General features: G+C 39.7%; 1 protein-coding gene across 2 annotated transcripts in view; it reads left to right on the top strand.

Annotated features, from left to right (window-relative positions):
- PARD3B (par-3 family cell polarity regulator beta) overlaps positions 1 to 24,500 on the top strand; it is a 1,080,223-nt gene that overhangs the window by 752,629 nt on the left and 303,094 nt on the right. For both annotated transcript variants that reach the window (XM_066278755.1, XM_066278754.1), the window contains 2 exons: positions 15,241 to 15,447; positions 16,158 to 16,395. In XM_066278755.1, coding sequence (XP_066134852.1) covers positions 15,241 to 15,447; positions 16,158 to 16,395 — 445 coding nt within the window. The remainder of the gene's footprint in view (positions 1 to 15,240; positions 15,448 to 16,157; positions 16,396 to 24,500) is intronic.

The following is a 24,500-nucleotide window of genomic DNA, read 5'->3' as shown; positions in this document are numbered from 1 at the left end:
CTTACCCAGAACAAGGGAGATAATAAAATATGACACTTTTCTCAAAAGTTGATTTTAAAATAAGGACAAAAATAGCTCTCTTTTTTCGTGGGAGTATTAGCAGTGAACCAGATAGTTCTTTTTTTTTTTTTCTGATGTAAACACTTTTTAGAAAAGCTGTATGCTTTTGTGTTAGTGTTCTAAGTAATTATTAAAAGTAAAATAGGGCTGTGCTCTGTTTGGGAGAGAACCGGCTTCTGTTCTGGGAGGCTAATGTCTATGGAAGGGGAACAATGCTATTCCCGGGGCTGTCCATAGCAATAAAAGCACTTGGCACAGACCCTATCAGAGAGTAAGTTATAGATAAAGATTAGCTTTTGTGTCCTTATGGCTGAATCAAAACACCCATTCCAATTTGGGGTCCTTAGGTCACACTCACAAGGCAAACGAGTCCACTTGGTACACGGTGCAGTTAGAATGCCCTGCCATGTTTATTGGCCACAGGAACAAACAAGTGTATTTGAGTGACTGTGTTTGGACTCTGGGTCACAGACTTCAGAGGCCTCATTTGGCAGTGGGGTCAATCATACACCTGGTCATCTGGGTGCTAGGGTCCTCTTCACTCTTTGTCCATCCTTTCTGTCCACCCTCCCAGCCCTACCTGACTGCTCTGTGGTAGACGCATTGCTGGGCCGCCACCCTCCACCGGCCTCTGCTCTCCCCTCTCTCCCCCTTCTCTCCCCCCTCTCTCCTCTCTCTCCCCCCCTCTCTCCCCTCTCTCCCCTCTCTCCCCCCTCTCCCCCCTCTCTCCCCTCTCTCCCCTCTCTCCCCTCTCTCCCCTCTCTCCCCTCTCTCCCCCCTCTCTTCCCTCTCCCCCCTCTCTCCCCTCTCTCTCCTCTCTCCCCCCTCTCTCCCCTCTCTCCCTCCTCTCTCCCTCCTCTCTCCCCTCTCTCCCCTCTCTCCCCTCTCTCCCCTCTCTCCCCCCTCTCCCCCCTTTCTCCCCTCTCTCCCCCCTCTCTTCCCTCTCCCCCCTCTCTCCCCTCTCTATCCTCTCTTCCCCCTCTATCCCCTCTCTCCCTCCTCTCTCCCTCCTCTCTCCCTCCTCTCTCCCCTCTCTCCCTCCTCTCTCCCCTCTCTCCCCCTCTCTCCCCTCTCTCCCCCCTCTCTCCCCTCTCTCTCCACTGCTGTCTCTCAGGCTGTCTTATGCTGCCCATTTTTCAGGGGATTCATTCTGGCCCAGAGCCTTTCTTCCCTGACTCCCACCATTCTCTCCACGTCTTGCTGTATCCAGCCTTGTTTGGGGCTGCTTCCCGATTCCACATTTTGACTTTCCATATAGATTGCTTGTTCCTTAAGAGCAGGTGTTCACAAAAAGGTACCCTTCTGTGTCTACTTTTGATCAGTTGAGTCCTGTGTTTTTGACAGATGTGGAGGAAACCACCTCTTTTCATAGCAACATATGACATGTATATATAGGATGGTGCATCTTTACAACTTTCTTGCATATGGGTAATTTCATCTCATCACAACCAAACCCCGTGAGATTGGCATTCTGTTAACTTAGACGAGTTACTTAACCTACCTGTGCCTCATCACACATAAAATGGAAATAACAATAGTATTACTCCCTATAGTTAAGTGAGGTGATGTACATAAAATTACTCAGAATGTGCCTAGTCCAGGTAGTTGCTGCTGTTTTCACCAGCATCATCATTATCATCAACAATTTTATATTTTTTATTATCCCACTTTTACTGCTAAAGAAACTAAAGCCCAGAGAGGTTAAACAGCTTTCCTAGCCCCCAAGTCTTCGAATTGCACGTCCACACCAAAGATGATTCCTCCATCAAATCTTACTGTCAACCACCTTAGATTGTTTTCAGTCCATCGTTTCCTTAGTTCATTTATAGATAGTTCCTAAATCACAGTTTGTTTGGGAATTCTATTAAACAGCAGCTTGAAGTGAGAATATCTATACAACACAAACGCTCCTCCAGAAACAGACGCTTCCTCCCTGTGGGGCAGCTCTGTCTCTTCCCAAATGTCAGGAGCCTTTAGAGTACAATGGGAGGATCAGTCCCTTAACAGTAATGTCAGGTTTACTCTTCTAGCTTTAAAATCCTGAACAACATATTTAATTGGTCAATTGTAGATAGGTTGTTTGAACCCTTGATCAACCTTAGCAAGAACTGATTTTATTCCTCTTTTGAAAGCCATTCTATTTTTTCTAAAGTATATAGCAATTAGTAGTCAGCCTATAGTTATTAGTAATGATCTGGAGAATAGCCCCCTCTTCACAAGAGGAGTCAGGAGCCCAACTGAGCAAAGCAATTCAATACAACTCTTCCCCACGCTGGGGAATTTGTCTCTCATAAAACCTACCTGTAATAGACGAGAGCGACTCTGCCTGTAGGCTGGCGTCAGACACATTTCTCACTGCTGTGTTCAGCTCTGTACTTATGATCCTCTTTGCCAACTAGACAGTATAGCTAAGGAACAATTCCTGCTTCTGAAGTATCTGTCTGACTTAACTTGAAACAACTGGTGGGTTGTTATATGGATGAGAGATTAGAGAGTAGAGTATTAGGTTAAGACTCTTTAGGTTATAATCCAAGGGAACCAACTTTGAACTGGCTTTTTGCAAAGAAAATAATTTATTGATTCATGCAACTGAAGAGTTCAGAGGGACATCTCCATAAGGACCTGGCTGGATCTAGGGTCTCGGTGTCCACAGTATTCTATCTCAGTTCTAGGTGCTCTTTTTCAACCGCATTCTTTTTGGGAAAGCAAGAAGGCTACCAGGAGCTCCAGGCTTATCCTCCCAAGTAACCCCAGTACCAAAAAAAAAAAAAAAAGATGACTTTTTCCTGGTCATTCCACAAGGATTAATTCTGATTAATTCTATGTGAGTCAGAAGCCTATCTCTGAACCAATCAGGGAGATTGACTAGTGTGTTTCATAGGCACCGGGTCATAGGCACCCTCTGGGTAAGAGTGAGGAAGACATAGTAAGGCAAGCAAAAATAGGACAATCATTGCAGATGCAATGGTAGGTGCTGGGTGGAATAAAAAGAACAGAAATTGGTACTAGATGCAGAGAAAAGGGGAGATCAGGATAACTGAAGAGATGTGCTTCTCTTCTTGTTTCTCCATGAGCTTTACTTCCTTGGGATAGAGTAAAACAGTGTTTCCATGTACCCTAGTGTTTCATTAACATCCAGCAAGAATTTCAGTACAAGAAAGATTGATCATAGTCTTTCCCAAGGGGCAGTTATTAATGGAAAGACCACCTTCTTGTAACCTTGCTCCCCTCTGGCAAGGGCTCCTCTGGCTGAGTTATAGGGAAACTCGAGCGTGTTGTCAGATTTCACAACAACATTAAGTGGGACTTCCTTTTCATATTTGCCACCTCATTTATTTTGTGTGTCCCCATGTTATTAGTTTTACTGCCCATTAATCATTATATATTAAAAAATATAGTAAAGCATGCTTAAGAGGAGATAGCACAGGGTCTGGCTGGGACAGTCACAGCTCAGCCATGCCAGGAAAAAAGCTGAGGAGAGCTGGCATGGCCCCTGTCTTACCCACTTACAGGGGCACAACCAGAAGCCCCTCTTGCCTTACAGGTGGGCAAGAACACTTGTCTTCAGCATTTCCACCTGCTCATAGAAGGATCTGCAAAATGTGGCTCTGTTTACGGTGAGGACAGGCGACTAACCACAATAAAAATTTTTTTGAAGACAATGCTTTACAGAAGCCTGAAGTCAAAATGGTAAAAAGTCAGAAAGCAGAGACGTATGTATGTTTTTTAGCAGTGAGTTCCACTACTACTGAATAATATAGCAGTCATTTTTCTCTTTAGTTTATTCAGTATGTTTCTTCCATATTACCTTCTCTCAGAATACCAATCCTACCAAGCTACTCCTTTGATGAAAAACCTCCCAGGCTTTCAACTGGCCCTGCTCAGTCTCTCTTTCTCAGTCAGGCTTTGAGGCCCTTCGCATCTCACCTTATCCTCTGGACCCGCACTTGCTCCCCACCTGTCTCCGCTGCTGTCATTTTCCCTTACAGTCACCCCATCCATCCTGCATTTCTACCACCCAGTAAATGTGTCATGCTTTCCCCCTCTGGTGAATACCATCCGCCTCCTGCTTTTCCTGCCGATGATCAGTCCATCTTCAAGGACGAGTCTTGCTTCATTCTTAAAGCTTTATTCAGTGACTTGGGGTCACAAGGTTTTCTTTGACCTCTGGACATCCACAAGTCAAAACTACTCCAGCCTTGAACTGGGCTCTATGTCAGCATGCTTTATTCACAGAGACGCCTGTTGACCAATGACCTCAAAAGTCCGTGATCTTGTCTGGTTTTTCATTTTGTTGATGGTGTCATGCACTAGTCTGCATTTAAGCTCTGTATCAAATCATCTTCTAATTACCTTGTGAGGGAGATGGGAGATGCTGTTTTTATTCATTTTACAGATGAGGAAACTGAGGCACAAAGAGATAGTAGCCTCACCCAAGTTAACACAGTTAGTACAAGGATGGGCCTGGGACATGGACCCAATCAGTTTGATGCCAGGACCTGTGCTTGTAATAGGTATTGTAGCATCTGAGCAGCTTTGTTAAGTCAATATTCTTTGGTTTGTAAATTCAGGACATTTAAAAGAAAAAATTGGAATAGAGCAAAAGTCCAGTGATTGTACTGACGTTTACATAAGATATAGTACTAAAGCACCATCTCTCAGGGATGGTTTTCAAGTCATCGGGGAGAGGGAACTCACAAAATACAATTGGAAATCCCCTAAATGCCCTGTAAAGTAGAGAATACAAAGTTGTTTCCAACAGATAGCTGTATCTTCAATCAAGCATCAGATTAGCTGATTGCCTTGTGATTAAGGGTGATGACACATGGAAGATCTAACTTTTGAAACACAAGAGTCACACTCCCTGTGATAAGAAGCTACTAGCATGAACATCAAACAGAGACCATTTTTTTCACCTATTAGAATGGCTACTCTCAAAAGAACAAGAGTTAATTAGTGCTGACTATGATGTGGAGAAAAGGGAAGACTTACTGTTGGTGGGAATGTAAACTGGTACAGCCACTGTGGAAAACAGCATGGAGGTTCCTCAAAACACTAAAAATAGAACTAGCACTTTCATAATGGGTATATATCCAAAAAAATGAAATGACTATTTTGATAAGACATCTGTACTCCCATGTTTATTGCAGCATTATTCACAATACCCCAGACATGGAAACAACCCAAATGTCCATTGATGTAGGAATGGGTAAAGAAAAGGTGACACACACACACACACACACACACACACACACACGAATATTATCGAAAATCCTAGTGTTTGTGACAATATGGATGGACCTTGAGAACACCATGCTAAGTGAAATATGACAGAGAAAGTGTATGACCTCACTATATGTAGAATCAAAAGAAGCTGAATTCATAGAAACAGGATAGAACAGTGTTTGCCAGGATTTGAGAGATGTGGAAGATGGGGAGATACAGGTCAAAGCTATAAGATGAATAAGTTCTAAAATATAGCATGGTGACAATAGTTAATGATACTGTATTGTATACTTGAAAGCTGCTAAGAGAGTAGATCTTAAATGTTCTCATCACACACAGAAATCTTTAATTATGTGAGATCAAGGAGGTGATAACTAACCTTATTGTAACAATGCTTTCACAATGTATATATGTATCAAATCATCTCATTGTACACCTTAAACTCACACAATATTATGTGTCAATTATATATCAATGATAAATAATAAAATGTAACTCAGGGATTACATTTTGAAAAGAAAGAAAGCAGAGACTCAGAAAACAGTTTATTCAAACTCCCGCTCTCTCTCCTAGACACACGCTCACTAGAGCACACTGTCATTGAGTGAGATGGTGAATGAAATTGCTCTCATTACTTAACTTATTTAACCCTGCCCTTCCACCCTCCTTCTCCTCCTTTGTGGCTCTCTCTGGACGTGAATGTGCAAGTGAATTTGGGGAAGATCAGTTGTGTGTAGTGTGATCTCATTTTGTACAGGAAGGGAAGGAACTTTGTAAATTATAAAGCTGGAAAGGAATGTTAGTTACTATTACACTTGCCTTCTATTTCTCTTAAGGCCAACCACAGTTCTGAGCAACAAACAATACTCAGTCAATACTCGTTGACAGCTGACTTGATTTTGGCTTGACATTAGATTGAAATCTTGTGTACAGTATATCTATAAAGAGATTGTTATTTATATTAACATACGACTGGAAAAACCTCACTTTCTGTTCTGTAAATAACTCAGTAATTGAGAATTTATAATTGTTTTTAGTACAGTCAACTATTAAAAGGGTTTAAAATAATAAAGCAAAAAAGTATAAAAATAATCTTTGATCCTAAAAACTACAGGTACTCCATTTATACATTATGTAGAAATATCTTCTAAGTGTAGACCCTTTAAGAAATCAGTTTGACCTTTGAGTTATGCTAATGATTTTTAAGAAATTTATTAGAATTATTTATATTATACTTTATTTTGAGATTCTATAACATACAACACACATAACACATAAACCATTCAACAATTAAAGATGTGTGTTGAAGCAGGTCCTACAAAGAGTAAATGGCAAACAGGAAAAGGGTGGTGGGTATCACTGAAACAGTCGTGTGCAGAGTGGAAAGCCTGTTACCAAGATATACAAGAAGGAGCTGAAGACAAATAAAGGTGTTCTTGGCAGTGGATAAAAATAAGGTGACCCAGCCTGACCGGTAGTAGTGCAGTGGTAGAGCATCAACCTGAGACACTGAGATGCCATGTTCGAAACCCCAAGGTCACCGGCTTGAATACAGGGTTGCTGGCTGAGCATGGGGTCTTCCGCTTGAGCGTAGGATCATCAACAATACCCACTGGTAACTAGCTTGAGCCCAAAGGTCACTGGCTTGAAGCCCAAGGTCACTCACTGGCTTGAGCAAGGTGTCACTGGCTCAGCTAGACCCCTCCCCCCATTAAGGCACATATGAGAAGCAATTGATGAACAATTAAAGTGATACAACTACGAGAGTTAATGCTTCTTATCTCTCTCCCTCTCCCCCTCCCCCCTCTGTTTCTGTGTCTCTCTCCCAAAAAATACATAAATGAATAAATAAGGTGACTTAAAGTATATATAAAGAAATAGAAATGGCAGGAAAGATTGATATTACAAAGAAAGAAGATAAAAGAAAGTAATGACTCTTATGAAAAGAAAGACCAATACATAGAGAAGATGAGTAAGTAGGGTAGAAATTATTAAATCCTTAAAAGTGGCCCAAAAGAACTAAGGGTTGTATTAACAAAGAACAGGAAGCTCTGTGTGGGCTTGAGGAAGTGAAGCGAATGTGGAGCGTGTTTCTCCAGGTAAAACTTTGTTCACCCTCACAGCACTGGCGAACATCCAGCGCTAAAACCACCCTTTACTTTCAGCTTCATTTATTCCTACAACAAATATTTATTTAGCATTTCTCTGCGCTAAGGATACAGAAATCAACATGACTAAGAACGTGGCGGTGGCAGTTATCCCTCCTCTTGATTTTATTTCACCGGGAGAAAAGCTTGCCCTGTCAATTTGTCTGACTCTCAAAATGAGTCCCTTTCTTCCAGTTAAATAATACAAGTAGTGGGGGTTTTGTTTTGTTTTGTTTAAGTGGCCACCTTTTCCTTCAGAGACCCATGCCATTTAATGTTTTAATTCATTATTGTCTTATACGCCAATGTTTTTATTTGTTTTTAATCTAGTAGAGTTTTCTTGATGAGGCAGGTAGAGGAAAAACAAAATATTAAAACAAAAATCAGTCTATTGGAAATGAAATAGTCTGAGTTCTTCAGTTGCCTTAACAGAATCTACCCAGAGATATGGTTTTATATATTTTTAAAAATAATTTAGTGATGAAATTGAACCATGTACTCTACTCATCCACAAAGTAGAGGAAAAAAAGAAAGTGTCACAAGAATATTTTCAACGTAATAAAGTCACTATCTATTAATTTGTTGAACATAATTTAAGTGCAAGGAAGAAATCAAAATATGGCATACGATTTTGACTTTCAGTTTATAAAAGAAAGATCCTTAGCTAAGAAAAATTAAAGACTCTTGGAGGACCTTGACCATACACACAATCAAAGCATTTGTTGTCTTTGCTCACCTATATTTTCCTATATTTTCTCTAGATATTTTTACTTTAAAATAGATAACGTGTGGAGACAGAGGAGGAGAGATTATGCAAATATATGAATCTTAATGAGAAGCTCATTATTGAACATTTTGACATGAATTTCAGGAAATGATAAAAGACCCTGGGATTTATTGAGACTTAAGAGAAAAAAAAACTGCTCCTGGAGAACTTAGAAATTGCCAGTAAAAGAACTGAGACACACATGACAGCAGATAATGTATAAGCCAGATTACATTATGCCCTCTGGTAATGAATAGGAAATGGGGCACTGTGATAAGCTTGGAATGATGATCAATATTTAGAATACTGAGATAGGCCAGAAGTAATTAGTCCTATTATGGACACAGTTAGTACAGATAACACAATTTGGGAAATTATACATTTGGATATTATGGGGGATTTTTTTTCTAGGCTAATGGATTTGCAACGATATCTATTAAAGCACATAAGACATTTTGCCTCTAGGGAAACTACTAAAAAATCAAATATACAAAATTTTCAGTAAGTATAATCTAAAGTAAAAAGACAACGTGATGTATTGAAGAAATAAAATGGTGGTGTGACTTTCTACTTGGAATTTATAATCATTTTTCATTCAAAGAGATTTAAGCCTATTAATTTCACATCACAACTCCCCATGAAGCAAGTAAAGCATTTCTATTGTATTTGCCCAAGTTCATTGCTCATAATACAGAAAGACCAAACTGATCATGAAAGCAAGCAAGCTATCTTGACGAATTCCTGGCCTTTTCAGGTTTCATGCTGTGACCCCCGGATAGCATCGCAATCATTTTGATCCCCAACTTAGGACTGGGCACAATTCCTTTATTTTTAAAAAATATCTATTGTTAATTTATCATAAGTATTTGTTAATTATTAAGCTCTAGCAGGAAGAAAAATGTGCCATGTATCTGAAAGTGAATACCTTTCTCCAAATAATTTCTTACATTTTAATAAGAATGTATTGGAAGCAATTTCATCAATAATGGAAGATTCAATTACTGGTCTTCTGGATTAAGACATTTCTTTTAATGTGAGATTTTTAATGTTAGAATGGGGAAATTCAAACATTGCCAATGAAATCTCTGACTAATTAAGTGATTATAGCCTAAAGGGAAGGGCAACCGAGGCGCCATCATTAATCTTCCCATGAGCAGCCTCTGTATGGGATGAACAGATAGATGTACATATATATATATATATATATATATATATATATATATATATACACACACACACACACACACACACACACACTCACGCACTTTATTTCAGAAGAAAAATGTAAGGATTTATTGGAAAAATAAGTCAGGTCAGCTTTTAAATATAAGAAAAGGAAAGATGGTATTTCTCTATGCAGCCCCTTTCAGCATTCTGCAGAAGGAACGGTTTTATCCAAGAGGTAAGGAGTGGACTGGCCAAATGGATTGTGCGGGGCCTTTACTTACTCACACGTGCAGGGGCGGGGGTGGGATTCAGCTGGGTCACATCGGTTCGGCAGCACCGATACCTAATTTTTTGTTGAGTTCAGCAAACCGGTTGTTAAAATGGCACTTGTAATCAGGGGTCTCTCTGAGTTGGTTGTCTGGGCAGCCGCCCAAAGTGCGCATTACAAATTTACATTCCTTACTCTTTTTTAATGTTCATTTGCACAACAGCCTGTTCTAAGTGCCCATAGTAATGTTCATTTTTGTCCATACACGAAAAAAATTGAAAGTGAGGACACTAATCAAGAAGCAAAGTGAAAATATCTTCATTAAGTAACTGTTTTATTGTTTTTCTGTCAGGTATTACTTAATATTTTTACATTAATACTTTTAAATTCTTGTAACATAATCTAGTTTTGTGTACCTCTTTTATTGTTCTCATTTAAGTATTAAACGTGTGAGATAATAAACTACCCGTCGGTATATCATTTTTTTATACTTAAAATGGTCATTAGAGCAGAGAACCGGTTGTTAAATTATTTGAATCCCACCACTGTTTAGAAGTAGCAGTGACAATTATTATCACCACTGTTTTATGAGCACTATTGCATCCTTGTCTTATCCTCATCTTACAGATTAAGAAACTGAGGTTTAGTGGGTTTAATAACTCCAGAAATAAGTAGCAGAGTGGGGCATGCTGGGATTTTTCACAGCCTCTCCTCATAATCACTCACGATTAACCACTACTCTCTAGACTGTTTTTTATTCTGTCATCCTAATCACCTGCCTTGCAGGGACCAAGAACAGCTCTCAGACCGAGGGCAGGGGCAGGAAACCAAGGCTGAGTCAAAGGAACTGAGGCTCCCATCCAAACAATTCTCCCGGAGGGACTTTCTATTTCATTATATTTTGAAAAAGGGCTTTCTAGCTAGAAAGCTGGCACAATGGTTTTCCAGTGTTTTAAGAATCTGTTTTAGCCTGATCAGGCAGAGGCACAGTGGATAGAGCATCGGGCTGGGATGCAGAGGACCCAGGTTTGAAACCCCGAGGTCGCCGGCTTGACTGTGGGCTCACCAGGCTCAGGCACGGGATCGCTGGCTTGAGTGTGGGATCATAGACATGACCCCATGGTCGCTGGCCTGAGCCCAAGGTCTCTGGCTTGAGTGTGGGGTCACTCAGTCTGCTGTAGCCGCCCCCCTCCAGTCAAGGCACATTTGAGAAAGCAATCAATGAACAACTAAAGTGCCACAATGAAGAACTGATGCTTCTCATCTCTCTCCCTTTCTGTCTGTCCATTCCTATCTGTCCCTCTCTCTGTTTTTCTCTCTGTGTCTCTGTCACAAAACAAAAAAAAAGGAATCTGTTTTGCAGGGGCACCTCTCCACCTGCACGGTCACTGTGTACTCCCCTCTACTCACACTGTTTTATGCACATGAGACTTGATGGCATGACTTCCTTACATCTTTAATCTTGGAGTGTGTGTTCATTCTCTTCATAACATTGTGTTTTCCTGGATGGCATACAGTAGTGGATGTGTCTGAGGAATGGTGGGACCAGAAAGCATGACACTGAAACTTCCCTTTACTCTATATGAGGAAGTCTTCTGGGACCAAGTCAAAACAATCCCCATCATTTGAGAATATGAGAATATTTGAAAATTTTATAACATCTTTAAAATAAATTATTACAATGGTATTTTGTTATGATGCATTTATTTTAAGGGAGCATTTGGCATGTGGAACTTTAAGAATATTTTTAGTATATCACCTTGTGAATCATTTTTAACATGTGAGATCCCTCCTTTAGCAGCCTTGATAACTGTTATAACATTTATTTTTAGATGTTTGTGTATGTCAAGTTCGTATTTCTGATGGCGAGATAAGTTTATCAGGATCTTAGAGAATATGGTCACTGGACATAGAAGTCATAAGTTAAAAAATAAAGCCTTATTATTAAACTTTGGAAGATTTATTCGTTGGCATTTGCAACTAACCTAAGCTGGCCTGGAAATCATTGAACAGTCATAATCAGATTAGTTCTGTAGGTGCTCAAAGCAGGACAAGTAAATACTCAGATTTGGACAAAGTCCATCCCATGACTGATCACACGTGGTATTCATAGATCATTCTCTCAGACAATTACTTAAACTCAGCCACAGCCAGTATCATATCAGCTACAGATGAAAACGTGAGGAGTGATCATAATTTAAAATGACTTCAATGGGATAGAATGAGGTTTTGATTTTGATTAATTACTTATATTATTCCTTCAAAGAGACCTTTACTTTTAGTGGGATCCTAAAAAAATGTGATTTGGGTAAATAAGCTATAAGTAGACAGTGAATCTTCCCATTATAAAGGCTACAGAATTCCCAATGCATTATGAACCCAAACTGGAGTTGGTGAGGGTAGGAGTAGAGAAGAGAAATAGAATGTAACTATTTATTGTACATGATAAAATCTTTATGTGGTAGGGTACTTTATTCCAAGTGTTTGGTTGGAATCTAGTGCTGATGCCCATCAGTTGACATAATAACCCCTCCCACAACCAGTAACCTTGACTTTGTCAGAACCCTTCTGACATAATGGAAACATGAGCCCTGGTCAGGGTCCACGTCAGAGTCCCCTTTCTCTTGGAGATTCAGTTCTGTCAGGTCAATGCACCTGTAAGTCTTTGTTAAGACTTTCCTGAGTTTGGATTCTCCTCTTTACCATCAATCTCTCTCCCACTACTACATCCTGTTTGCTCCCTAGGAATAAATACAAACATTGTTTCTCAAACCTGAAAACCCCCGAGTCCACATTATATCTCAGCCACCCTTTCTGCGTTTAGTTGCGCTGTGTTTAGTTGCGCTGTGTTTAGTTGCGCTGTGTACCGCCGCCTCCGATAGAGCTAGGTGAGCTAGGTATCATTTTAGCCAACATCAGTTCATACTTCTAATTTGTGATTTCTCTTTATACAAAGTGAATTAATTGCTGGCCCTTAATACTGCATAATGCATGAATCCTTGGTATTCAGTGTACTTAGAATGAGTAACAATGTATTTATTTGTTCCTTCTCAAATACCACTTCTTGCTAAGCTCCAGATGAGCTCCTTTTAGATAACATGCCTTATAGGTTGGATGATGTATTCATTTTCATGTTCCCTGGAATTTATTGCTAAGAGTTGACGTGAATACTTACAGTTTGGGTTCTAATATAATCTCCTGGATGGCAATTAATAAATAAAAGATGGTTACTGTTGTTGACAGAAGAAGGCTTTCTAAGATACTTTTCATCTTTGTGTTTTCACCAGACTTCATATCAGACATCCCCAGGGCTTGATGGTGTAAAATATTTTCTGTAAACTCCAAAGCTTTTACTGTTACTTCAACACCCCAAGCTTCTGTGTTGCTTTTTGTTTTCTTGTCAGAAATGATTTTATTCTATTTCTATTTCTTCAACTTACCTTCCTTCCTGGGAGTAGAAGAAACATCCCCTTTTCTGGATTCCTTAGTAATATATTCTCAGTACTTATGACTTGCAAATAGTGCCTGAAATTTCTTGTAATTTTGGTTTTTAGCTTAGTCTCATCCCTGTTACATTTATTGGAGACACACTGTCACTCTGTGAAATGCAGTGTTTAGTGTCATCATGTATATAGCTCAAAGTGCAAAATTGCCTCCTGTAAGTTAATGATGAAACTGTAAAATAATATATATCCAGTTTTTACAGTGTGCCTGCTTGACTAGGCTCAGGACTAATCTACACTAACGCTCTTATTTTAGAATTGAGGAATCTGTTAGCCAATTTAAATGACTTGACCATAACCAAGTACAGAGCAGAGGCCAAGTGCTGCTCTAGGCAAAACGGCGCAGAGGAGGTAGAATGAGGCTGCCTCGGAGCCAGTCCCAGTTCTGACGCTGGTTAAATGTGCAACTTTGGACCAGGTATTTCACTGCTCTGTGCCTTGGTTTCCTCATCTGTGAAATGGGGCTAATGTGCAGTAACACAACTCTAAGGATTATAGTGAGTTAATATAGGTAAAGCACTTAGAACAGGACTAAACAGTGTTAACTTCCAGCATTGTTGTCATTATTTTTACTTTTAATATGTCCAGAACATATGGAAGAGTGTATATTCTTATTTAATGTTATATGTGTTTATATGGGCATTTCATCTTTGCTGTACTACTTTTGTATCCTTTGTTTTACTTGGTACTGTGTTAAGCATTTAGTGGCAGTGTCCATGGTGGGGGCAGTGATAGAGCAAAAACAGCAATCACAGTAAGACAAGACAGCACTGTTTAGTGAGTCTGACTGTCTGCTAGGCATTGAAGTGCAGGCACTTTATGCACATACCCCTCCATATGCACCCACATCACTATCACATTTATTTCCACTGAAAAACCACAACGTAGTTATTTCCAGTGAGGCAGGTGTTGCCTCGTCATAATAATAATCTTCTTCGTAATTGAAGAGAATCATGATTTTTGGCCCCGATGGAAAAGAGCCCTGATAGAATTCCTTCCGTTTTTAACATAAACCTGTGCTGCTGGTATTTCTGTAGCCTCATCCTGGTCTGGGCACCTGGGAGCCTGGCTGTGGGTGGAATGGAGTCAGTGCACGGGGGGAAGGGAGGCCGACAGAGGGCAAGGCAAACAGTGCACATGAAAAATACTAGGGTACAACACAAATTCTTCTCTTAGTTTTATTAGAAAATTAAATTTAATGGGGTGACATTGATCAATAAGAATACATAGGTTTCAGGTAAACATTTCTTTAGCATTTGAACTGTTGATTATGTTGTATACTCATTACCCAAAGTCAAATCAAAAATGTTTTTAGGTTTTGCTATTTTCTTTTTGGAATATTATATATTATATTATATTATATTATATTATATTATATATTATATTATGAAGTAGCCCCCTTCGTAAATACCCCAAAAGAAATAATTTGTAATAATAAACACTGACACAGAAAAGTTGTTTTCTTTCTTGCTTTGCTTTTTTTGTCTATAGACTGGATAAATTCCAGTCACCACACATTAACAGCCACCAAAGTAAGGCTAAGTATTTAATCACAAAAACTGCAGTCACTTCCAGGTTCTTTGATTTCTGTGCAGAGTGTGGTACTTAATAATTATAAAAACAGTGATGAAGACAGTAGAAGCTACAATGCATGGGAGTACTTGGGAGAAAAGCATCCATTATGTTAGGTGCTCTGTGTGTGTGTGTATGTGACCACATGTGTATATCCGCACATAGTCATACACACACTCTCATTCACATCATCTCTGTAGACTGCTATAACCTTTCAAATTTACATATATAGATGCATGGGCATGCACATATATATATACACACACACACATACATATTTAGTTCTATATGATATTATTTTAAATTGTACCACAACTGTATCCAAAGGGAAACAGGCTCAAAGAAATCAAACCACTTGCTCAAAGTCATTAAAAGTGGCAAAGCTGGGTGGGGTTTATTTCCAATGGCCACTCGCTTCACACACCTTTTTGTAAGATGCCCAAAAAGAAATATTTTTGGAACAACAGCCCTTTCCAGGACACCACACTGTTTCGGTATGGAAAAGGTAACCTGTTGCCCTTTCTTTTCCAGAATCTCCAAGCAAAGACTTTGGTCCAACTCTAGGTTTGAAAAAGTCCAGCTCCTTGGAGAGCCTCCAGACCGCGGTGGCCGAGGTCCGGAAGAACGAACTGCCCTTCCACAGGCCCCGCCCGCACATGGTCCGCGGCCGCGGCTGCAACGAGAGCTTCCGAGCGGCCATTGACAAATCTTACGATGGACCCGAAGAGTTAGAAACTGGTAGGGCGACGTGCTTCCTAAAGTGGTTTCTTCGTCTCGTTATTCCCCACGAATCACAGGCCAGAATGTGTGCTTAACTACGGAGAGAAATGATTTAAGTCTCCCAATTATATTTTTGATATTAAAAGTAATTCATTTTCCTGATATGTTTTACCCTTTGGCTTAACGAACATGGAATTGGATAAGGCAATGGGCAATTTATTTTATAGTGCAAACGCTGAAGAAATTTTCTCTCTCACTTTCCTACAAGGACCAACTATCATTTACCCTTAGGGTAGGAGCACTCAGTATGCATTTCTTGACATTCTCATTGGAGTCATTAGAAGCAGCGTGGACCCGAGGACTGGCTGCATTAATTGGGTAGAAGCAGCTGGGCGATTTCTGTCCTCAAAAACCTCTCCTGAAAATAACTCACCCTGTTTGCCTCCCAGCATGTGTGTGCTTTCTGAGCTGATCAAGGTTGACACGCTGGCTAGTAGAGAGAATGGTGTTTTACCGTTTGGCAAACCTTTCAGACCACTGGCTGGCAACCAGTGGTCTCTCACTCCCAACTCCAACTCATGCTCCAAGTCACCAGATTCAGGCAGTTGTCTCTTCGAAGAGTCCAAGGAGCCACATGAAAGGGTAGAACTCCAGAGTGCTTTTATTCTCGATGTACTAACAGTAAGTGCCCCTGACCATGGGTATCGGTTTCTTATTTCTTTGTACAGACGGACTGTCTGATAAGAGCTCTCACTCTGGCCAAGGAGCCCTAAACTGTGACTCTGCCCCTCATGGGAACTCTGAGCTCGAGGACACAGACAATAAAGCCAGGAAAGTCAAAAAACCGAAGGAGAAGGAGAAGAAGAAAGAAAAGAGCAAATTGAAAGCCAAGGAGAAAAAGCAGAAAGAGGAAAATGAAGATCCGGAAAGGAAGATAAAAAGGAAGGGTTTTGGTGCCATGCTGAGGTAAGGACTGGCTGTGAAGGCTGAGTCGGTTTTCTTTGTTTGTTTGTTTGTTTGACCTGGTGAAATCACTCCTTTGTGTGCACATAGAAAAAGAAAATGCAAGCTCTTCCTCCTTTTCAACTAAATGCATACAGATTTAAACTGAGAAAGTGCTTGCTCCTCTTCTGCAGGGGCAAGAGACTTCCTGGGTGGCTCTGAAAGTCCTGCTGATGACAGGAAACCGTTATATAATACATCTGTTGTTGAAAACAGGTCCATGCTTGGTCGAGAGGCGGGCAATTCCTGCAGCCCTTAGTGCCAAAAGTGGTACGTGGGTAAATTATATGCGAGTCCTAAATTGTGAGCTCTAGGACAGTCCCTCTGAATTGGAGAAGACAGAGTAAACAAACCACACCCCTTGCCCACCCCCATGATTCTAGGTGTGTGTATGGCCAGGCCTGTGGGCACATTAGCTGTCACCTACAGAAGCTCTGTGGTCCAGCAAAGATGTCATTGGTTCTGAGTCACATGGCTCTGGTCTGATTCACAACCCTCTACACAGCAGCTACAGGGCTTCACACAAATTACTTAACTTCCCTGAGCCTCATTTTCCCCACTTTCAAACTGAGGCTAGCATACCTGCTCTCCCGACACAGTGGGGTTGTGAGACAAGATTACATGTGCGGTCGCTCCATTGGCTAGACCTGGCTCAGCAAGGTCCAGTCAGAAAACAGCCTGCAGTTCGGTGTCAGGATCACGACTCCTCCTGCTTCTCAGTCTCTGCAACCAGGTGAAAGAGAAGGGCACTATTAAGACAAAGAGAGAGGTTTACTTAACTGGTTGTATCTGGTGTACTTGGGCTGTTGGGTGATCTTTTGTGGTCCATTTCTGTGGATTTTTCAGGGGGCTCCCTACTGCACCCATCACTGCTGTAGGAGTTTCGTTTTCTCACTGACTTCCTGAGACCCTCCGATCTCAGATGGCACAGCCCTGGCGTCTCTCTACCTAAGCTGGCGGACTTCAGTTTGAGACGGCTTTAGCCTCACTTCCTTCCACGGCATCTACTTGGCCCTTGGCCCTCAGGAATTATGATCTCTTGTGCTTCCACATGACAGAAATACAACCTGTTCCTACCGCTCCCTTTTCTCCTCACCCTGCCACAGGGATGCCACAACCGGCTTGGCATCTTCAGAATTCTCCGGGGCAGAGCCAGGCAGGGCTGTGCCTCTCCCCAATGAAGGCCACGCGTCAGACTCTCCCAAGAATGCTCTTGTGCTTGGAATAGAAAGTTCAGTAAGTGTTTGCAAATCATCAAGCAAAGTGGGAGGAAGTAGAAATGACAGTCTCCTTTCATATAGCCGCCTTCAGATTTTCTGAAGGGATTTCTTGTAAACTCCTCATTTATTTTGTTGTGGATTAGATACAGAAACATCTCTGTTTCTTACTTTCTCTACTCATAACTTCTCATCTCAGAAAATCTCTCTCTCTCAGTATCTACCCTTCTCTTCCACGGACTGAAGGTGAGCGATAGGAGGTAATAGTTGATGAACCAGTTTGGTCCTCAAATGAAACCCTTAAAAGATAGATATCTCTCTGAAAGATGCTGAGAGGTATTTGCCATCAGATGTGCTCAGTGTTTGGATGTTGGAGCACAAACTTAGCGACTTAAACAACAAAATGGGCTGAAATTATGTTGTATATGAATGTCTCCTCTCTGTTAATAAATAATACAGGAATGAACTCTGTATTTCACATACTCACAACTGTAAACCCACTTTTGTCCTATCCTGTATATTCATATATATATATGAAATTTAGGGGACATAAACAATACTGATATCAGTGGATATATCTCTCAGTAGACATTGGCTTGTTTATCCTCGTGGTCTCCATAGACTTTCCTTTTGACATTTTGAATTTTAAAGTTGCCCCTTTTCCAAGTAGTAATTATGATCACCAAAATTTCTATGCTACAGAGTTCAGACAGAAGTGCAGGCTCTGTATATGAACATCTGAGTTCAGTGCTGGCTCTTCTACTTTCTATGGATGTAATGTTGAGGAAGTTATTTAATCTCTCTGTGACTTAGTCTTCTCATCTGAAAACTAGGAATTATAATAGAATCAACCATTATTATGAGAACTATATTTGTTTAATTAATCATGCAACATGCTTAGAAGAGTAACAACTAATACACATTCCGCAGATGTGAATTACTGTGGTAAGCAAACTAATGGTCACCGAAAGGCGTACCTATTTCAACCCCCGGCACTTGTGGACATGTTATGTTGCAATGGCAAAGGAGAATTAAAGTTGCTGATCAGCTGACCTCCAGGTAAGGTGATTATCCTGGGTCTTCACCAGTGAGTTCATTGTAATCACAAGGGGCCTTAAAAGTAGAAAAAGAAGATATGACTATGGAAGAAAGGTATAGAGAAATGCAGTATGTATAAATTTGCTGGTTTTGAGATTGAGGGAGGGGGTCATGAGCCAAGGAATGTGGGCAGCGTCTAGAATGTGGAAAGATCAAGGGAACGGATTCCCTCTGGAGAGTCTTTGAAGAGACACAGGCCTGCCAACCCCTAATTTCAGCCCATTTTTATTGTTTAAGCCACTAAGTTTATGGTGCTTTTTTACAGCCTCAATAGAAAACTAATAGAATTATTATCATAACTATTACTACTTCTATAATGTCATACTAATTTATAAAGTAAAAATTTCCTCTTTAAGGTGTTAAAAAAACTATAAAGGTTTAACTAGAGCAGTCTATAAATATAATTTTAGAAACTTAGAGCTTCCCATTTTATAGAATTTTACTAAATTAATTCTTAACTTTATAGTTTATTTCAGATGATTTGATTCAGCAGGGTCATACTTCATAACACAGTTGGCTTTTTTTGTTGTTCGGTATGCTCTCTGTCTTCCTCTGGTTGAAATCACAGGGCCTCCTAGATCCTTTTAGACATCTAACAACTTGGATTTTGTTCCTTTCCACTCTTTTAGCAAGAGTAAGATATGAAAGGTGGTGTTTGATTTTATCTCCAGTGTAAAAATAGCAACTGTTTTCCGTAGCCTTTTGCATCTGAGTTTGGGAGCATATTGGAGCTTCTGCTACGTGCACATTTTCAGCAACGAGGAACACAAAAGCTGTTACCATTAGCCAACAGATTTTGCTTTAATTCTCATCTGTTGCTCAGATGCTATTGACTTCATTTCTTTCTTATTTAAAAAAAGATTGATTGCTTTAAGGTTCTCCAGGAGTTAGATGTGTGGTTTAAATATGTATTATTTTTTCCCCCATTATCTACATTTCATAGACATTTTCCTGAACCTAGGGCTTTCATGTTGGTTGTGTAGATGTACCATATACAGTGGCACCTGGCCAAGGGCTTGAGCAAGGACTGAAATCCTGCTTCCTGCGTCTCACCAAGTCTTGCATCGCTGAAGTGCAAATGTGTTGGCCATGGCTATGCTTGTAAATCTCAGTGTTGTGTGCTTTTCTGGTATTAGCTGATCCATTCATGTTGATGATATGTAATAAGTAGTTTAGCTCATTAGTTAATTTAGCCTACTCCTGATCATTTTGGAAAAAAAAACTCATGGGGGATCTCATTCATTCATATCTTCACATGTGTTGTCTGGTTCTTTGCTGAATTCAGAATGACCTCCTTGCAGATTCAACTGTGACTCTTACACAGGCCATACATTCCTGTGGGAAAGTATGCAGCTCTAGAACTCACCGACTTTGGTAGTTTCCCTGTATCCTGTTTGCCTGCTGTTGAAAGAGAATTATTAGGGGATCAAGCTGCTTAAATGTTTCCATTTTGTGTTTGGATTCCTTTAGGCATTTTACTCTTTATGTCACTACCTGGCAGGAAGACTGCCTGTGGCTCCTTGTAGCCAAAGGGCGAAGGAAGCTCAGGCCCCTTCATTGACAAGCCCGTTGCTATCAGCCTCTGGCCACCTTCCTGGGGTCTAGCAGATACTGCTTCCTAAGCACTGGAGAGAAATACCCTTTGGCTAACAAAATCATGCCCTGTCTAGAGTGAAAGCCCCAGAAATCAGTCCTGATTTCTTAAGTTATTTAATGACCTTGTCAATCCATATATCCTTTAAACTGATTTTTATCATAAATTTGTGTTTAAAATTCATTCTTTTATATCATAGCTGCTGTATTCTCCTCTTTAAATTATATATCGCTCACTTCAAAGCCTTTGAGTTGTTGACTGGTTTTGGAGGCTGAATGGAAAAACCTTGATGCTGTTGATCAAGTACCTTTGTCTGTCTACTTTTGTATGGTTTTGTACTCAAAGGAATTGTGCCTAGCAAATTTCTTTTGTAATGGGTTAACAAAGAGCAAAGTATAATACCTGCCAATAGAAACTTTCTCTGTTTTAAAATTTTATTTTCTTTTGTTTATTTTATTAATAACATGTATTGAATGCCCACCTTTTGCCAAGCACATTAATAATTACTCTTTATTTATTCAACTCTATTAAAGGCCTGCTTTGCATTGGGCACTGTTCTAGACACTGGGCATATGGCAATGAAGTCTCTAGTTTTATGGTACGTTTTTTGTTTTAGTGAAGGAAGGAAAAATCAGACTTTAATTTCTTAAGTTTAAAATAAAAGCAAGCAAAATATTGTATAACCAGGTAAACTACTTATAACAACCAATTTCCCTGGAAGGGGTGAGCTATTTACATAGGTACTTCCGGAACAACAAAGCAACACCATGTCAAATCAAGGGAGTTAGCAACCATTTTATTCTGTCCTAAACAAGACAATCAGGCAATGGTTCCTGTGGAACTTAGATTCCCGTGACAAGGAGAGAATAAACAACTAACTCAAAATAATTGAGATTATTTCAGATTATAGTAGGTGCTATAAAGAAGGTTAGAAGTCAGAAGGGATGGTGTCATTTCACCCTTAGTAACTGTCTTAACAGGTAATATTATGCATCTGCCCAGGCTACACTGAATTTTTAGCAGGTAGGTTATCAGAACTTTGCACACTATGGTACTAATGCCAAATCACACTTTATGCTTTCTTTTTTTTAAATTTTTTGCAGCATATGAATATGGGAAGGTTAATTTTAAACCAAATGCACATAGAGCTATAACAAAAAGCTAAGCCAGATTGCTTCTGTCTTAGTATATGAAGCCCTGTTATACCTGAAGTAAACATTCTAAAGAAATGTGGTCTTTAATCAAAATGGTGAACTTGGTTTACAGTTGTTTGTTTGCATCAACTCTATTTCTCCAAGCCCATCAGTTGAATATTCTTTACTGTTACTTCTTAATTCAGCTAATGTAAGTATACCTCAAAGGTACACTGGTTCAGTCTTATAGAAAAACCTATATCATGACAAAGGTATTTTTAAAAATCTAGAGGCATCAACTTTTTACGTCCAAAATTTCCAAGATTTGCAAATCTAAAGCATCTATGTTCATTTGCTTTATACTAAAATATACTATATATCTTACTGAAATTAGGACAACTCTATAATGGCACCCTGCTGTGAGTTGTTTTAAAGAAAGCACTCCTGCACACACACGCACACACACACACACACACACACACCTTCCTCCATTACCACCGCCACCAACCACTAACGACACAGATATCACCACCACCAAATTAATACTTACCCAAGTTAAATCTCTGTCCCTTACAAAGTCTGAATACTTACATCTCCAGACTTTCATTAACCCCTTTGAGTTTCAGTCTACTACTTAGTAAATTGGGGATAAAAGCACATTTTCTCCAAGTCATTGTGAAGTTTAAGTTCAACAGTTACGTAAACAAAGCTATCAGTACAGTACCTGACTTGGTAGGATTTACTTCTTTTTTCCCCCATGGCCCCACCCTAAGTAGCCAACCATCAGAATTGCCTTTGACTTGAAGCCCACTAAAATTTCTGTTCTGCTTTTTAAAATTTTCTTCTAATCTCTGTTTTGTATTTCGGGTGGGCATGCTGTTTTATTTATTTATTTGTTTGTTTAGCCTGGACAGTTTTGCATAATAAACTATAATAAGTAATGACAGGTAAAATCATTCAATCATTTATATTTTATGAGCTTCACCTCACCCCTTTCTAAATGTAACTGTGAACTACTTTCAAAGGTTACCTAATCGCTTGGTGGTGCTGAATACAGATAGACTATGTATTCAGATGGAGAGACATTTTTTTTTCTTTTCTTTTTTTCTTCATGTATTTCAGACCAGAGTGTATGAATGGGTTTTGGACTTGATATTCTTAATGCATGGCTCATAGTTATTTCACTGGGCTGCTTTAGAAGTTGTCTTATAATACATTACCCATAAAGATACATTTTGACTTGATTTTTAAATTAGGTTAGAGACTGAATACTTAAATCTCCAGGGAGCATGACATCTGTCGTACATTTCTCCTCTTTACCTTGATCCCATAAAGGCTGTTATAGTTCTCCTGTACAATAAATGTAATGTGGTCATGCCTGTCATTACCTCTTTCTAGATAGTGGTTGTAAAGTCTGGGTATCCCTTCAACTTTATGGGTATGAAGGGTAACCTAGCTCATGCAGCCAGGCCAATGAAATTTTAACAGTCATTTCCCCAAAGGCAAAAGGCCAACAACAGGCTAGAGTGAAGGTGCTTGCTTCATGAAGTAGAGGCCAGTTTGAAACATGAAATTTCACTTGGAAAATGAAAGGCAAAGGAGGTCAAAGTTTTTAATTCAGGTGCAAGCTGGATATAGAAATACATACACTGAATACAGAGAACCTTACAAATAAGAGTAAAATGGCTGTATATATTGAGCCTGAGGGAAATATATGACTTCGGGAAAAGAATAATAATAATAACAATCTGCATGTCAAAGGCTACCATGAGCGCAGTCACCCACCCTTCTCCGGGGCTCTCTATGATTGCAGACGGAAAGAAATAGAAACTGAAAATCAGTTAGACTTTTGTTCATATTTCTGTCCCCTTTGTAACTGAATTTTCTCACCTCATATTTTATCTTAAATTATTTACTTTCTCTTTCACAATATGAGCCATGAATATTTTGTTTCTTCATTTTGTTAATTTACCAATTTGCCTATGAGCTAAATGCCTTAGCAATTTTAAGTTTTCGTTCAAGTTGGAGAGAGCCATGACTCCCCCCTTTTTGTTTTGCCTTTTTTCATTATCACTGTCACAGGCTTGGGCTCAGAAATGCCACATTTTATGGCTGGCAGTATTGAGCCCATAATAGAATTGCAAAATAGAGAGTGTAATAAGCTGTTATTGACTTCCATGAAACCCAGTAGTGTGATCGCGGATAATTTTTATATATTTATGTATTATACTTCCTAGCTTTTGTTCATTTGCAACTAAGCACCAGAGAGGACATTTGGCACCCAATAGGAGTAAGTTGTGAACAGGAGAGAGTAAGGAAGTGACGGATAGAGTGTGTCTGTGTAAAGAGGACAAGAGATAGAAAATGATGGAGAGATACAAGGAAGGTAACTAAAAAGTATATAGGTTGCATTCTGGTCAGATTTAGGCTTGTTGGGTTGGCATTTACTTCTTTACTAAAGGAAGACCCGAGACAGATGGCCCTTCCTCTGAGGGGCTGAGTGCGAGGTCACGGAGCCACTGCAGCACCCAGCACGCAGTTTGTTTGGTATCAGACTTCACTAATTTTTCTTTAACATTCTGCAAATCTCTCTAATGCTTGTCTCAATAGGAAACAGCTAGACTCTCATATCTACTTTTTACAATAACAGTCTTATTGTGATATATTTTATATACCATCCCATTCACCAATTAGTAGTGTACAATACAGTGGTTTTTTGTATATTCACAGAATTATACAACCATCACCACAATTCATTGAGAACACTTTTAATACCCCCAGAAAGAAGCCCTGTACCTATTAGCATTCACTGCTTATTTCCATTTGCTCTCTACCCCTATGACCCTTTTCTCAGCAAACTTCAATCTGCAGCCCATCTCTGGGGATTTGCCTATTCTAGACATTTCATATAAAAGAAATAATACAGCCTGACCAGGTGGTGGCACAGTGGATAGAGTGTTGAACTGGGATGCAGAGAACCGAAGTTTGAAGCCCCAAGGTCACTGGCTTGAGCATTTGCTGGCTAGA

Source organism: Saccopteryx bilineata, chromosome 5, assembly GCF_036850765.1.
Source record: "Saccopteryx bilineata isolate mSacBil1 chromosome 5, mSacBil1_pri_phased_curated, whole genome shotgun sequence".
In the NCBI taxonomy this organism is placed as follows: Eukaryota; Metazoa; Chordata; class Mammalia; order Chiroptera; family Emballonuridae; genus Saccopteryx; species Saccopteryx bilineata.
The sequence above is the reverse complement of the archived record's forward strand: the minus strand, read 5'-3'. Positions and strand labels throughout refer to the sequence as shown.